This window comes from Cervus elaphus, chromosome 16 (genome assembly GCF_910594005.1).
Source record: "Cervus elaphus chromosome 16, mCerEla1.1, whole genome shotgun sequence".
Classification (NCBI taxonomy): Eukaryota; Metazoa; Chordata; class Mammalia; order Artiodactyla; family Cervidae; genus Cervus; species Cervus elaphus.
In genome coordinates, this window is record NC_057830.1 from 9,265,447 (window position 1) to 9,282,731 (window position 17,285).

The following is a 17,285-nucleotide window of genomic DNA, read 5'->3' on the forward strand; positions in this document are numbered from 1 at the left end:
TCACCATCCACCGCGTGCAGGTCCCGGTGCTCCTGGAAACAGCTGTAGTATTTGTACTTCTTCCCGCAGATGTCACATGTGTACCTGAAGTTGTCTGTGGAGGATGGAAGGACACGGGGTTACCGGGCCTTCGGGCCCTTGGGGGCCGTGAGAGGTGGGTCTGGGCCAGACTGGGTCCAATTGGCGATCCGCAGAGAGGAGCCCCTGGGGTGTCAAAGAGTCTTCTCCGCAAGGAGACCGGGGAGCCTGGAAGTCACTTTCCAAGGCACTCCCAAAGGCACCCCGTGTGCGCTGAGCCCCGAAGGGCCGGGTTCATAACTGGCCTCCCTTCCTTTGTGAAGTTCCATGAGAATAACCATCCCGGGAGTTGGTGATGGACAGGGAGGCCTGGCGTGCTACAGTCCACGGGGTCGCAAAGAGTCGGACACGACTGAGAGACTGAACTGGTGGGGCAGTACTGCGCTGCGAGAAGCCAGGCCAGGAGCTGGCCGGGCATTCCCTGCATTTGTCCCTGCAGCCGAGGCTGGAAGTGGTAACCATTTCACACTCAAGGCTGCTGAGGACAGGAAGGGACCTCCGCGAGCCCCACAGCAAGGCAAGCCTGTGTGTGGCCCTTCACGGGGACCAGGCCGGGTCCAGGCGTCCACCATCCTACCAGGCCCTACCATCTCCAGGCCTCTGCCCCAGCCAGCCACGGAGTGGTGTGGGGAAGAGGTGGTGGGGGTGGGGAGGAGAGTCTCGGTCCTGGCCTGCCTCACCCAGACTGCCAGCAAGTACCAACCCCACCATGGGACTCAGAGTCCCCCATCTCCTCCCTAACGTGGGAGGGTGGAAGATGAGCCGACTCCCAGGGCCTCTCCTGTGCTGACAGCTCCAGAATTCCAAGGCTGGCACATGATCTTTGCCGGTGGCCAGCAATCCAGCATAGACAACCTCCCCTATCACGTGCCATCTGGACCATAATCCTTCTCGGACATCTGGCGGTGGGTAAGTAAAGGCCACCTGGGTCTGCTGGATCCAGGTGGGTTCCTGCCTCTGCAATGCCACCCCCCCATACTGGTCACTGCTGGTCGCCCTGCAGCTACCTGTCCCACATGTCTCATCTCTGTCCACACTCCTCTCCTACCCACTGGGCCACGTACATCTGCCACCTCCGATGAAATGCGAACCCCCAGCTTCCTGCCGCTGCAAAGTGCCCCTACGCTGCTCTGTCAAATCCCATACCACTGCAAGGATGGGGCCATATTCCCGGGCTCACCTAAGGCTGGAGGAATTAGGGTGAGAGTTATACCCAAGGGAAGAAAGGCAAAATGCGTTTCTTGTCAGTGAAACTTTATGTCTCCAGAACCCCAGGAGAGCTCGGTGTCTCGAGGAATGCCACGGCCAATCTGCCTTGGGAGGCAGGCAGGCCCTGTAGTCAGGCTCCCCAAGTCTGAAGTCAACTTCACCACCTTCAGGTGTCATTAATGTTGGACATGTGCCCTAAACTCTCCATACCTCGATTTTCTCATCTGCAAAATGGGAATGAAAAAAATAATAATTCTTCATCTCCCAGAATTGCAATAAAGAATAAATGAGCACAATAAATGAGCAATAAATACTCAGTAAATGGTACCTAATATTATAGCTGAACAAAGGGAATGAATGCAACAGCAGCCAGAAAGCTGGATGTGGAGCTCATCTTTGAGGTTTGTAGTTGACAGACTGGTAACTGGGTCTATGCCTCTATGTATGACTGTGCTATTTTTTTTTTTAACAAATACATGAAAGATCCCTGGACTAGAAGGAGACTTGGATTCTCTGCCCACCTCCACCCTGAACAAACTGCATGACTTCTATCTGGACTCGGTATCCTCCTTTGCAAAAACAATGAGGCTGGACTGAACCTTCTCCCCAGGACTCCACGGCCAGGCTCCTGTCACAAGACTGGGGTGTGAGGACGCCAGGCTTTCTGAGCAGATGCGGCTGCCCAGGGGTCAGGGCAGCAATGCTTTTGGACTGAGGGTCAAGTCAGGCACACTGGCCACGGGGAAAGAATACCGCAGGGAGGAAGAGAAAAGTGACGGAAGGACCAAAAATACCTCAGCCCCCAAGTCCTCCACAATCAGTGAGCCTCCGGGAATGACGGAAGCCAGACAGAGCATAACAGAGCATTGAGGGGCTGCCCGGAGAGGCGGGGGCCCAGAGCAGCCAAGGAAGGAAAGATAAATAGGGAAGTTCTTCAACTGTGTGGCTGACCACAGGCAGGCGAAGAGAAGGGAGCTATTGAGGGAGAAGGAGCCAGCGGCCAGGCAGGGGCAGGGTGGAGCTCAAGGAGTGGACACAGGATTCGCCACCTCCTGCTGCAGGCCTGGGGGCAGGTGCCTGGCCAATCTGATGCTCAGATTCTCCAGAAAACGGAGAGGTAGTCTCAGCCACACCGGCCTTTCATGTGGTGTAAGAATCACGTGGTGAGAGTCCCTTGGACAGCAAGCAGATCAAACCAGTCAATTCGAAACTAAGTCAACCTCGCATATTCATTGAAAGAATTGATGTTGAAGCTGAAGCTCCAAAACTTTGGCCACCTGATGCGAAGAGCCAGCTCACTGGAAAAGACCCTGATGCTGGGAAAGACTGAGGGGCAAAAGGAAAAGGGCAACAGAGGATGAGATGGTTGGATACCACCCCTGTTTCAAAGGACATGAGTTTGAGCCAACTCTCATGTTGGGAGATGGTGATGGTCAGGGAAGTCTGGTGTGCTGCAGTCCATGGGGTCACAAAGAGTCGGACATGACTTAGCGAATGAACAACAAGAAGAATCCAAAGAAAGAGTGGATGAGAAAGTGCCTCAGGAGAAATGCTATTAGACTCCAACGGAACTAAGGTCCTTCCTACCTCCTTAAACTACTGTTTTGGATTTTTAAGCAGTGGGGGAGTCCTGTTTATTTATTATTTTAACAAATATTTCTGGTGGTATACCAAACCAGTAGAACAGAAGTGCCCAAACTGTGGCCTGCCCAGCATCTGTTTTGGTAAAGAATTCATTTCCATATGGCCCTGACTGCGTTCATGCTCCATGGCAGAGCTGAGCAGATGTGATGGAGACATCTGGCCTGCGAAATCTAAAATATCTACTCTTTGGTCCCCTACCAAACAATACGCTGACCACTGATACAGCAAAATGTACAAATCCTAAAAGGTTCCACTCGTCACCCTGCCAGAAACTGCAAACATCTGTGTAACCAGTACCCAGCTCCATTCTTGAAACCCAGAAGCCCCTTTCTGAGGGTGACCGTGGCTCTGACTTCTTCCATCGTGAGTGAGTTTCCTTCCGTTTCTACACTTTCTGTACACAGATCGTAAGAGGAGGACCTCTGTGCAGGGCTCCTTCTGCTAATGTTCTGTCTGTGGGTAACACACACCACTGTGTGTAGCCGCCGTCTGTCCTTCTCACGGCTGTACTGTCGTCCTGCAGTTCTCTGTGAGAACACCCTCTGCGTTACTCACCTGTTCAGCTAGCGCTGGGTGGTTTTTGGTTTGAAGCTGTTATGAACAGTGCTGCTAAGGACATCTTTCTTTTTTTTTTTAATATATTTTTTGATGTGGACCCTTTTTAAAGTCTTTATTGAATCTGTTACAATATTGCTTCTGTTTTTTTTTTTTTTTTTTTTTTTGAGGCATGAAGGATCTCAGCTCACCAACTAAGGATCGAACCTGCACCCCCTGCATTGGAAGGTGAAGTCTTAACCACTGGACCCTCAGGGAAGTCCCTGCTAAGAATGTCTTAATTCCCATCTTTGGGTGGACATGCGCACACTACGCACCGGGGAGGGGAACTGCTGGGTTCTGGAGCTCAGGTCTGTTGAGTGTGGTGAGGTTCCACCCCCGCCTACACCCACTGGCTGGCTGCCCACCAGCCCTGTGGGTGTAGATCTGGAGCGAAGGCAAGCAGGGCCCCTGCAAGCAGCCAAGTGGAACCATCCCCAGATGCTGAGGCTCCGTGCATCCCCAGGGCTGGGACACCGCCCCCCAGGATTCGTGTCTGTGAGTGCTCCTGAAATAACTCTCCGAAGTAGCATTTCCCAAACATCAGTTACGGCGACCGACCCCTGAGCCACGCATGCGTGAGTGCGTGCTTAGTCGCTCAGTCCTGTCCCACTCTTTTGCGACCCCATGGACTGTAGCCCGCCAGGTTCCTCTGTCCGTGGGATTGTCCCGGTAAGAATGCTGGAGTGGGGTGCCATCTCCTCCTCTCTTCCTGACCCAGGGATTGATCTCGAGTCTCCTGCATTGGCAGGTGGATTCTTCAGCACTGGAGCCAACAGGAGAAGCCCCCCAACCCATGAGGGGGAGTCAGAAGAACAGAGTGCACACACTGGGTCCCTTTTGGGGTGCATGTACATATTTTGCCAGCGAAGGGCCCTGAGAAGTCTCCAGCAAAGAAACATGTTCATCTTAGCAGAACTCAAGGTTTCCCCAGGTGATCTGGCCAGAGCACCCTTCATCGCCTGTTAACTTCCCTAGGATGACTACGCCACGGAGCACGCTTTGGGAAAGGGTGCTCTCAGGCGCCTCCCAGGCCCACCTTGGGGTGTAGGGTTGAGCGCTTCACCCCGGCCCTGGCTCTCCCCCCACCCTGGCCCTCTCAGCCCCCATAGTTCAAGAGGAGGGCAAAATACTCACTGCCTTGGGAGGCTCCCTCCCCTGAGGTGGCTTCAGTGTCTGTAACAGAGAAGAAGCGGGTGAGCGGACCAGACAGTGGAAGGGCCGCTGCCAAGAGGGAGAGAAGCCGAGAAGGCAGGGCCAGGAGAGGCCGATCCTGCGAGCCCAGGGATGCCGCTGTTCCACTCAAGATGCGGGCACAAAGCCTTCCCTGTGTTTCCTGCTGCCTGGCAGGCCTTGACCTGGTGCCGTTCGTCCCTACCTGCCAGGGTCAGGCGCAGGGAGCGGCAAACACCGCCCTTCCTGTCCCCGGCGTCCTCATCTCCAGCAGGCTGCTATCCCGTGAGCAATATACGAGGTGATACATGAGTACCTTCCGCCGGGGCCGCTGACACCGAGCCATACCAAAGCCCCTTGGGAGGAAGCGGGCCCATGTGGGGCTGGCAGAAGCCTCCTCCCCACCCCATCCCCACCCCAGGGTGCTCCCCCAAGTTAAGGAGGCCTCTGCCCTTCGCCTCGGGTCCCACTTCCACTGCAAAAAGTGCTCTGAGGTCACCCTCGAGGGGTCAAGGTGGAAAAAACAGGCAGGGGATGGGGAGGTAGGGGCCCCTCGGCTCTGCCCCAGGCACACCCACCCACCTCGGTGTGCGCGGACGTGGGTCTGGAAACAGTTGTAATATTTGTACTTCTTGCCACAGATTCCACACTCGTAGGACCCTGGAAAACAGGAAAGGAAGAGACGGGTCAGCCAGCATCCAATGCGTACAACCACGAGGCCCCAGGACCCTTGGTGACAACTTGAGGTAACATGAGATGTGTATGTGCTCAGGGGTGTCCGACTCTTTGCAACCCCACAGACTGTAGCCCGCCAGGCTCCTCCGTCTGTGGAATTTTCCAGGCAAGAATACTGGAGCGGGTTGCTCTTTCCTCCTCCAGAGGATCTTTCTGACCCAGGGATCGAACCCGCATCTCTTACATCTCCTGCACTGGCAGGCAGGTTCTTTACCACTGCGCCACCTGGAAAGCCCCAGGTGACACCAACTCTGTGCCAACAGGCTATCTTGTTCCCTGCAAGCAAGAGGGCAGTAAGGACCAGCAAAGACAGCACTGAGCTGAAGGCTGGGAGGCTGGGGTCGAGTTCAGGGTTTCATCTCAACTCTCTGAGTGACCTTGGCAAGTCACTTCCCACCTCCGGGCCTCAGATTCCAAATCTGTAAGACACAGAATGTGACCTCTTAGGTTACTCAGTTATTCCTTGAACGGAAAAAGGAGATGAATGTGAAAGAATTTCAGGGTAAGGAATAAACTGCATCCATGTAAAGAAATCATCCCTCAGCTGCAATGGAATAATTTCCAGCTACTACTCCTCCTTGTCAGGATGGACAGAGGTTAAGAGGACAGGCTTTGCACCAGACACATCTAGATCCCTGTCCCTGTTCTGCCACCTGCCAGCAGTACGACCTTGGTCATCTCCTTGAACACACGAAGCCTCAGTCTGCTCCACTGTAAAATGGGGCTAAAAGTACCGACCTCATAGGGGTGGCTCCACGCTGTCCCCAGAAAGTGCCCAGCCCTACTACCCATGTGTTTGGCAAGGAGGGGACCCCTCTCGTCTGCTGAGGTGCCGTCTTACTCCCTCAGATGTGCAGAGATCAACCTGATGTATGTGCCCGACTCCAGCCCTCGTCCAGGCCCTTCTGGAGTGGGCAGCCATTCCCTTCCCCAGGGGATCTTCCTGATCCAAGGATCGAGCCCAGGTTCTTGCATTGCAGGGAGATTCTCTGCCATATGAGCCACTACGGAAGCCCTCTCCCAGAGGCAGGGAGACCGAAATGGCTGAGTTCCCAGTGGGCACCAAAGACTGGTCCAAGGCAGAGCCTAGCCATGCAGAGCAGGGCAAAAGCCCACAGCAGGGAAGCGAGCAGAGCCCATCAGACTCAGCCTGGCAGAGGCCCCAGGAGTTGGAAAGCCTGCCCATCCCTCACATGGGTCTGCCTGCCTCACAAAGACCTAGGCCCAGGCTCCATCCTTCCTAGCAGAACGGCCTGGGAGCCTGCACACACACACACACAGTCCCTGGCCCCACTCCACACTAAGGGTACCCGAATGGCGGGGCGGGGTCGGGGGGAGGGCCTAGGAATCTTCCTTTCCCCCAAGTATCCACAGAGGATTCTGATGCTCAGCAACTAGGTGTGGGAACCACTGGTTTAAAATCCAACAGCTCTGGGATGGAGTTTCAGCTTAACCGTATACTGGCCAGGCGTCAGTCTCCTTATTGGAAAAATGTACGGAAGATTGAATGAAGTATGCGTGGTGTTCCCACCACAAGTCCGGACAGTCAGTGAGTCGAGGCACCTCCAACTTCCCCTGCCGGGGGTCTCACCCGGACGCAGGGGCCCGTCTGTGTGAGTCGCTCAGTTGTGTCTGACTCTTTGCAACCCTATGGACTGTAACCCGCCAGGTTCTTCTGTCCATGGGATTCTCCAGGCAAGAATACTGGAGAGGTTTGTCATTCCCTTCTCCAGGTGATCTTCCCAGCCCGGGGATGGAACCCAGGTCTCCTGCATTGCAGGCAAACTCTTTAAGGTCTGAGCCACCACCGGGTGTGAACTCCAGGTATCAAGTTAAGTCAGAAGAGCACTGGGCTTGGAGCCTGATGGTGAGCTCGGCTCTGCCACTCCCTCCCTGGCTGTTTGATTGCAGGCACACTCCTTTTCCAGTTCGCGCTTCAGCTTCTTCACCTGTGAAACAAGACTGTGATGCCTGCGTCTCATGATCAAGGTCAGGATGAATGAGCTACAACCCATGAGTCAGCAGGCCCACCAGTGGGCCGTACCACTTGGCCCCCGTGGGTCACTCCAGGGAATGCTGTCCTCCAAACCAGCATGGGATTTAGCAGCCTGTTATTCAACAGTTTTATATGTGTTACCCTTGTCTCACTGGGAAAAATATACACAAACGGAGGGCAAAGATCAGAGTGTATATTTCCCTGTCTTTAGCCCCGTGACTGGCACACAGCAGGGGCTCAGTAAATTCACAGCGTCCTGCTGCTCTCCTCATCTGTCACCGAGTAATAAAGACCTGGACTGCCTCCCCGTGCGTCCACCCGCTCCTCAACAGCTTCTGCTGACTCCCCTTCAATGATCAGGAATTTGCAGAGCATCTTCAACATGCCAGGCACTGAGGCCCCAACCATGAGCAAGAAGCAATCACTGCCCTCCATCTATCTGATGGGAAGCAGACAGGCCACCAGGCAAGGGGACCTGCAGGGAGATGATGCTATGACAGCCAAGGGCAGGGCCTGGTGGCCACAGTGTGGGACCCTGACAAGGCTGCAGCAAAGGCAGCCAGACAGGGGACTTGAACAGGCGGGAGAAGGGAAAGGCAAGCGGGAGGTGGAAGGGCCGGAGTCCCATGGAAGGCGAGGCGGGGTGTCTCTCCCCAAAGGACCGAGGCCACAGTCTTGTTCAGACTTGACCTACTTCCCGATGAGGTCTCTGCCCTTCTCTGCCACAAGACCTGGGCCTCAGTTTCTCCAACTCCCCTCAATGACCTGAGCTCTTTCCTCAAACTGTACAGTAAGTGTAGGCAGATGGATGGAGCCTGCAGGCTGTGATGTCCCCAACTCATCCACCCAGTTGACACTGTTTATAAGCAGGTCAGTCCCACTGGCTTCTCCCTCGACCCACAGAGCGCCGAGGGTACCTGCAGCCTTGCTCACAGACCTCCGTCCATTCAGAGTCACAGGGGCACAGTTTGCCAGCCTCGGGCCCTCTCCTGGCGCCAGAGCAAAACGGACCCCCCCGACCCTGGCACGCTGAGTCTCAAGACTGAGCCCTGTGTTGGCAGAAGGGACACCTGAGCTCAAGGCCCTGCCTGCCCCTCACTCACCCTGGGACCCCAGGCTGCAGGTGCCCTGTCCGCAGAAGGGTCTGGATGGGCAGAGGGGGCTGCGGCATGGGGCCAGTGCAACAACGCCAGCGAACCTGGGTTCAAATCCCAGCTCACCACAAACCAGACAGGGCCCTGGACGAGCCAGGGAAAAACCCACACCTCAGGCTTCCTTTCTATAAAATGGACATGGTAAAATACCGCCCAGTTCATTGAGGGCGTGGGGGAGAAATAACATGAGCAATAACACTGAGATCCCTCAGCACAGTACCCAGTAGCCAGCAGGCACTCGGTAAAGGAGAGCTGCCATTACTGTCAGTTTTCCCCAAAGTGCTCTTGGACCCAACTTCCTGAATGGGTCCTGGGGAGAGGCACCCATGGTCAAGCAAGTGGGAGGCATGGCTCGTCTGGGTAGACACGATGCCCAGGAGCTGTGCCGACTGGAAGAGGACCTGCAGTAAAGGAACGCAACTGACTGTTAACCCCAGGTTTCCCAACCAATTTGACCACAGAACTCCTTTCTTTCCAAGGCTCGTTTCAGAGCTGTAGTCCACAGCAAGTTCTGCCAAAACGGGCCCCCACTCCCAACACCCAGATTCCTACACGCTCTACCAGCCCTCCAGCAGACAGCTTCCCGGGTCCCGGGCAGGCCCAGATTTGCTGACCGGGGGCACTGACAGGGTGGAGGAGGTTAGGGTCAGTCCCTGCAGATACTAACAGGCCTTGCACACTCAGGGGTCTGCAGCTGATGCCGACATTCAGCCGTGCCCCCACCCTCATGCTGGCCCCACTGGGTCCTCCTGCCCCTCAACCATCACATACCAGATGAGCATCTCAACGCTTGGTCAAAAATCCAGGTCCCCGAATACCGCCTCACACAGATCTGCCGTGGGGGCTGCCACTCTGAATTCCATCTGAATTATGTAAAAAATCAGAAAGAGCCCTTAAAGATGGGGTGGGTTGGGGGGGGGCCAGGTAAGGAGGACTCTTGAGTCTAGGGCTGGCCAGTCCCCTGAGCTCTCAGCACCTCAGTTTCCCCATCTGCACACGAGATGGATGGACAAGGTCATGCTGTCTGCTTTTTCACTAAAGAGTTTGTGCTGGCTAAGAGGCAGCCACGCTTCCCCAAGGGAGGCTGGGGTGTGGCAGAAGGCAGCAAGCAGCCCCAGGACCAAATGCCCCTGAAGTTTTGTGCTTCTTCTGTCCTGACTCATAATATGGATAGAATATAAAAGCATCCATCGTTGAGGTTCATTTTCAATTCAGTTCAGTCACTCAGTTGTGTCCGACTATTTGTGACCCCATGGACTGCAGTACGCCAGGCTTCCCTGCCCATCACCAACTCCCAGAACTTGCTCAAATTCATGTCTATTGAGTCAGTGATGCCATCCAACCATCTCATCCTCTGTCGTCCCCTTCTCCTCCCACCTTCAATCTTTCCCAGCATCAGAGTCTCTTCCAGTGAGTCAGTTCTTCGCATCAGGTGGCCAAAGTATTGGAACTTCAGCTTCAGCTTCAGTCTTTCCAATGAATATTCAGGACTGATCTCCTTGAGGATGGACTGGTTGGATCTCCTTGCAGTCCAAGGGAATCTCAAGAGTCTTCTCTAACACCACAGTTCAAAAGCATCAATTCTTTGGCGATCGTGAGGTTATAACCCAACGTTTCTTGCCATAATCCTGCCAGCAAAATGACCCTCCAGGGATGATATGCCTCATGTGTGCGGTGGCCTGGTATCCCCCTGGCCCATGGCCACCGTGTACCCGAGGCTGCTGCAGCGGCAGCTGGAGGGCCCTCTCAGGGACTCTCACTTCAGGCGGTCCCCGTTCCATCGTCTGACTCCCTGCCCCGCAGGCTTCCTCAGTCTGCTGCATTTCCCGACTACTCTCCTGTCCTCTGTCTCTCTCTACTAAGTGCTGGCGCTGCAAGTCTCCACTGTGCCTCTCCAACATCTCTTCATGGGCTGGTCTCTGACCCCCCTGCACCCCACTGCATGGGTGGGAAAGCAGCAATATACCCACACAGCCAGCAGGTGGGAGTAGGGCAGGGTGTGAACTCGGGGGCTTCCCACCTATCAGCTCAATCCATCCTCACAAGTCCAGCACAGAAAGGTGACGATTATTCCCATTTTTCAGACGACGGGGCAACACATCAGGCCAGAGGTGGCCTGATCTGTCCTGCTCCGGAGCCTGTGAGTGATCACCAGAGAGTCAGCCCCAGGGAGCAAGGAGAGAAGGCAGGGTGCCTGCTCACAGCTACCATTTACCAAGCATATCCAGGCTTTTCATTTCCACCTTCCACCTTCCCAGAAGTCCTTGGGTGTTGGGACAACTCAACACCCACTTCAACCATTAACGTGAAAAGTTTTAGGGGCCAGGTGGCCCAGGGCTGGGGCCACTCAGCTAGTGGTTAGTGAGCAGCTGGGCTCAAGGCTGGCCCTCAGGGATCCAGAGCCAACCCACCATCCTCACGCCGGGTCACCTCCAGATGCCGTGGGAGCCATGAACCCCTATTGGACATGGAGCTTCCCCAACACTGGGTAGCAGAACCCCCTATCATGTCTGGTACCACGACACAACCCCCCAGAGCGCCCGATCAAGGGCCTGAGAGTGGCTGGCAGAACATGCCAGGCACAGATTCAAGTCTTTTCCTCTCCCCCGTCCTGCTGTCACCAGTGGTACAAGAATCAGTAAGTACTGATGAAGAGCATCTGTCCAGCACTGTCTATAACCACCTGGCAGAAAGCCTGGCTTAAACGCCCTCACGGAAGCACTGGACAGACCAGGTGGGGCCAGGTGAGAGTAGGTGGGTCCAGCTCCCAAAGCCATGGAGGGGAGAAGTAGGAGGCCGAGGTAAAGGAGGAAAGTAGGCAGCAATCCTCAGCTCTATGCCTTGCACCCGTCGAGCTCCTGATCAGTTCCAATGCCTTGCAGGATACACAGATGCAACAAGGCAGAAATCCAGTGCAGCTGAAGGAGAGAAGAAAAACACAAGGCGGGCAGACAGAGAGACAGCTCCTTACAACAGGCAATCCTGTATTCAGCTCAAGGCAACTCAGGAGCTCACGTGCTCGGAAGCATCCTGCCCACTCGGTTCTAAGATGCCCCAGAGCTGGGCCCACGGCCTGCTGGGGGACAGGAACCCTGGAGAGGTAAGCTGGTAAAAGGACAAGTAGGTTTCCTGAGGTTCTCTAGTCTTGGACTCGAACAAATGTCCTCGGGCCAAGGTCCTCCATGTACAGTACAAATCCCCTGGGGGTGCTGGAGCACAGGGAATTTTAAGAGGATCAATTCCCAATTATCAATTGCCCAATGCATTTCTTCCTAAAACCCTAAAACCAGCAGGCCAGAGAACATAGCAGGCAGGGAGCATGCTCAACTGGTTCTCCTCACCGCCACCCACTTCCACATGGCAAACACGATGGTCTTTTCACGTACCCCTAATTCTCCTACGGTGGCATACAAGAGGGATGGACATCTAAGAGCTCCAAGCAAAGACTTGGAGTCCAGCTGCGCTGGACTTAGAATGCAGGTGCCTCGAATGACTGGGAACAATTCCTTTTGTAAACTGAGTGATTTCTAATTCTTTGCTTTCCACAAAACTGAAGAAGGATCTAATGGAGTTGTCAGTGAAGAGACCATTAAAAATAATGTCTGATGATAGACCCGTGTGATTTTTGGCATATAACTTGGAAGGAGTTCAAGGAATTGAGTGACACTGCTGAAACAAGATTCCATCCTATCCCTGGTTCTTTATTTATATGATCAAGGCTTCTAAGCACTTACACTTAAGAAAATGGAAAAAAAAGGAATTAAATTAATGCTGAATCTTGTCTCGCTCGACAATAAGAAATATTAATTCACAGAAACATGAGCCAATGGAAGAAGAAATAAAGCCCCATCCATTTCATTAAGAGGTGCATTTTCCATAATGTTTTACTTTTACGTTTGCTATTTATCTAAATTTGCTTTTGACAAATTGTATGCTAATAACAACTCGATCAGGGGAAAAAATGTTTTAAGACGTAGAGCTTTATGATCCCAACAAATTTTTTAGAAATTTCTATTTCAATTTACGTACATCTTGTTGTGGGAGATGAGTGTGAAACAGTGATCAATAAAAGACTCTCAAGCATAAAAAATATATTACAGTAGGATAAAATCCTGTGAGAGAAGCGGACTGGAAATATGAGTTCAAGGAGAAAAAGGAAAGATGTAAAATTTCTGACTGTTAAAGACGAGCCTGTTCATTATGTTTTTGTTTTGTTTTTTTTAAATGGATGATGGTGGATATCAGAAACGGTGGAGTTTGGAGTCCCCTGGATACATTTAAGAGTGGTTCACAGTTTTATTTCCAAAATGCCACATTTTAAAAACACAGTACTCCAGAAATTCTGTCCTTTGCAATTATTTAAACTTTGGATAGAAATGTTAGATGTCAACTCAAAAATGTGAAAGAGAGTATGATTCCTCAAAATTCTTCTAGGAGATACTGAAGGAAAGAAGTCTGAAGCCATCAGCCTTTCTGCTCCCAGAGGTAGCCCTGTACATGTCAACATCCAAGGCTTTGGCTAGCAGCACTGGCCTCTGTTTTGCATTTTTCATGTGCCAAGTCGCTTTAGTCGTGTTGTGTCCAACTCTTTGTGACCCGATGGACTGCAGCCCGCCAGGCTCCTCTGTCTCCAGAATACTGGAGTGGGTTGCCATGCCTTCTTCCAGGGGATCTTCCTGACCCAGGGATCGAACCCGCAACTCTTACATCTACCTGCATTGGCAGATGGGTTCTTTACCACCAGCGCCAGCTGGGAAGCCCCACTTTGCATTTTTTGTCCCCCCTTACAAACACTTTCACACCAATCGCTTTACTCTGACCTCAACAATCCTACTAGAAAGACAGGTAGATTTTATTATACCCACTGATCAATGAAGACCTAATGGCTTAGAGATGTTAAGGGGCCCTCACACAGCCCCACAAGGGGCAGACCCCAGGTCTCTTGGCTTACAGGCCGGGGGTCCTTTGCCATGGAGACCCTCCAATCAGCACCCCCAACCCACCTTGGACCACCTGATGAAGAGTCAGCAGCAGGGATAAGATATTCCTGGGAAGGAGGCCAGAACCCTTCCTTTCTGAGAGGCTGCAGCAAAGAGCCGAGGGTTGGTTCTGGCAGGCTCAAGCCCAAAGCACTGCCAACACCAACTGCAACAGGAAACTAACTATCAGCTGGCACTACGAAGCAGGACCTTCACTGCTCAGCTTCACAACAGACCAAAACCCACGTGGCTGTGTCTGAATGGCTGGCTGCTCTTCCGCGGCTCCTTCCAGAGCTGTGGCCAAGCCCCCACCTCCCTTTTCCCCTCCTCTCCTCCCCAGGCAGCCCTATGTGTGTGTGAAAGCACCCCCAGCCCTCCTGCCCAAAGCTCCCTGCCTAGAAACATCCTTGCAGGATCCAGGCTCCCAGCTGATTGACTCTCCCTCCTATACCAGATCTAGGGACCCCCTTCTGCTCACCCATTTCCAGGACAGGAACCGCCTCCCTCACAGGCCTGTCTTCAGTTACCAAACACTTTCTGTAATCACAGAGCCCTCCCTCGTACTGATTTGCAATCACCTCCTGGTGACTTTCCTGCACTGGGGTTGGGGCTACTTGGAATGTGTCTGCTCAGTTCCCTCCCATCAAAATGCTCTAAGTTGTGAACACTTCTATCCATCATCTCTTCTGCGCCATTCCTCCATGGGCTGCATGATTTTTGCTGTAAACCCAGTTTGTCTTGTCTTCATCACCTAGGACAAGGATGGCAGCAAGCGGGTGTCCATTTCAGATTTTTCAATTCTAGCTGACTGGCTGTGACTTCTTACTGTACTGTGCTGAGAAGGATTCTGATACACTGTTGGGACAGGTGCAGCCAAGAGTGAGGGATGCCTTTCATTTTTGGTTTTACCCAACAAAGTTGTCACAGTCAGTATTATCTCTGCTCTTCTTGCTAAAACAGAAACTTGATATGTTGCTCCCAAGCTCATATCAAGTGATTTCAATGGCAGTGACATTCTTTCAAGAGTGAGAAGTACCCTTTTCGGTACAAAGAATTTCTGGGCAGCAGGGAACGAGCAGAGACTACTTGCAAGCCTGGCAGCCAGCCTCCTGGGCACTGATGCCCCTCCCCATGCTCCTCGTCTGAGAAGCTGCCAAGTGCCATCCATGTGTCCATGACCCAGGCTCCTCCACGGGAAGTGCCTCGGATACTGTCTGTGTCACGGGGAACACTGTTTATCTGATGGCTGTTAAAGGGCCAGTGAGGACCTGGGGGTGGGGACCAGGGGGATGGAGCTCAGAGAGCAGGCAAACAGGAGGTTCCCTCATGAGACAGCACTGGCTGATTGAATAGGAACGCTCTTCTGTTCAGTGAAAGAGCTGGCCGGAGCCCTCTGCGCCCCTGCCAAGCGCCTTGGGGACATGTTAACTCCACAGCGCCCAGTCACACTGCAGCACAAACTCATTCAGAGAGTAACTCTAACCAGCATTCCGCCCTGGCCGCAGCCCAGGGAATGCCTTCCCTCCTTGTTTCACTTCTAGAAGCAGGTGGGACGGGGTGTTATGAAGTGGAGTTGCCAAGCCTCTTCCATCTCCCAGGGCTTTGCTTGCCCCTCTATAAAAGGAGGGCACCAAGTGCCAAATCTGTAGCACGTGGGGCTTCATTGCCCACTTCCACATCCATGGCAGACATCAATAATCAATCATGCCACCCTTCAGAACCTTCAACACGGAACTCCTAATAGCCAGCAGCGACTGCTTGGACTTGGCCCATAAGATAATGTCTACTTGCCATTCTGAGAAGGGATGAGTTCATAAGGTTCCATTCTAACATCAATTTTTTTTTAATTGCCTTTCATTCCTGCTACTAAAAGGCCAAGCCAGATTCCTTCGAGTCTGACCCTTGGCAGAAACTATACCCTCAAGACAGAAGGTCAGCCTTGATGGGTGTGAGCCAGCCGTCACCACCAGCAGGAAGCGCTCGGCTCCGGCTTTGGTACCAGCTCCCAAATGGCAGCTCCACAGCGAACCATGGCTTTTAAACCTTTTCCACAAGGGTCTTCAAAAGCAGTTTACTCAGAAATTTCACAACATCCTGAAAGTCCCTGGATTCTGGAGGGGCAGCAGGGAGCAGTACTAGGAGGAGCGCAGGTGAGAAAATCAAGAACCAACCAGAAGCCATGTCTTCTGACACCTCATCCAGGGCCGACTTTCTTCCCCATCCTATTTCTTCTCTACAGCACACTGGCTTGTTTCTCAGACTCGGGAAAAAAGCAGAAACTATTACTCCTCTTTCCTTTTGAAGGGGTACTTTATACTATCCACACTAGGATTACTGCGAACGATGGTGAATGATTAACTAAGTATGATGTTGAGTACTTTATACACATGATCACGGTGCATCCTCACATAGCCCCATGAATTTGCAATTGTGAGAACGAAGGCACACACAGGTCAAGCAGTCTGCCCAAGCTGTAACGGACGCTAAGTCAGGGAACCTGCGCTCCCAGGCTGAGGAGCCGAGGTTTTCCGCGCACAACACCGTTCCCCATCCCCTGCCCCTGTGTGTGGTTTCCACACCCGTGGGGTGTGGGGCTGGGAACCCGTGGGGCTCCCAGGACAGGGAGCATGCCTGCTTTAACAGAAGAGGAGAGCAAGGCACAACAAGGGCAAGGACCCTGCTGCTGAGAAGCAGCTGAGCTGGAACCCAGCATCCGTGGCTGGCATGGGGCCCTGGGGCCTCTCACGGTGCAGGCAGCTGGCCCAGGGAGGACCCCCTAGCATTTCCTTAGCATGGCTGCTCCAAGCTTCCCCCCGCTTGAAGCTGACCCCATCTCAAGATTCAGATTCAACTGCCCTTCACTGGACACCTCCTGGTGAAGGGCATACATAGCTCTTGGGTCCAGTGAGTCTTAAAACACCGGCTGCCCCGCAAAAGTGAGCCTGGGCAGGCCCTCTCCTTGATTAATTAACACCTCCCTTATAGGCTAACACAGTCCTTGGCCGTGGGGTGTGAACCCAGGTGGAGAGAGGTAAGACACAAGCCCTGCAGAAGACTCTTCTTTCACTTGACACCGGGCTAGGTCACTCATGCTCTTCAGCAAGTTATTTCTGGTTCATTCCCCTTCTGTCTGGGGGGAGGATGGCACTTTCCAGCCTCCCTGGGGATGCGTGTAGTCCCCTGACTAACCTGGACGATGCCAGAAGCAGGCTGCCAGCAGGACACTGGATCGACCCGGGTGGGGCGATGGAGGCCACAACAGCGCGGAAAGGGAGCTCGAGGCTGATCCCCAGTGGTCGGGGAAAAAAGGCAACAGGGCTTTAGTCTAAACTCAGGGAAAGAGCCAGGGGAACCTCCCCCCACCAGGCCCTGCCTGCCTCTCACGGGACAGGACAGGAGCCTGGAAGTCAGGAGGAGGTGGGCGGAGCTGCCCCAGGAGGGACAGGCAGGTGGCCTCCCGAGCATGCGAATGCGGTGGACAGCAAGGATGCAAATGGAGGTTTGGGAACTGACCAGGCAAGGCCTCTGTGCCAGGATGGAGCACGTGGACTATAATATTTTACAGGCCGGGGCTGCAAAACTGGTGGCCCATGGAACGATTCTGACCACAAATATGTTTCCTTTGGCAGATTTTAAAAGTCAAATTAGTCACCAATGTTTAAAGCCAGAAGAATTTACCTTAAAATTCTCATTTCTGGCACGTGCTGTGTCCAGAGATCTAGC

General features: G+C 53.3%; 1 protein-coding gene across 18 annotated transcripts in view; it reads right to left on the reverse strand.

Annotated features, from left to right (window-relative positions):
• The window catches only part of ZNF618 (zinc finger protein 618), a 200,860-nt gene that overhangs the window by 53,460 nt on the left and 130,115 nt on the right, over positions 1-17,285 (reverse strand). For all 18 annotated transcript variants that reach the window (XM_043870604.1, XM_043870600.1, XM_043870616.1 and 15 more), the window contains exons 4-6: positions 5,281-5,358; positions 4,663-4,701; positions 5-94 (exon numbers count right to left, since the gene is read on the reverse strand). In XM_043870604.1, the coding sequence (XP_043726539.1) occupies positions 5-94; positions 4,663-4,701; positions 5,281-5,358 (207 nt within the window). The remainder of the gene's footprint in view (positions 1-4; positions 95-4,662; positions 4,702-5,280; positions 5,359-17,285) is intronic.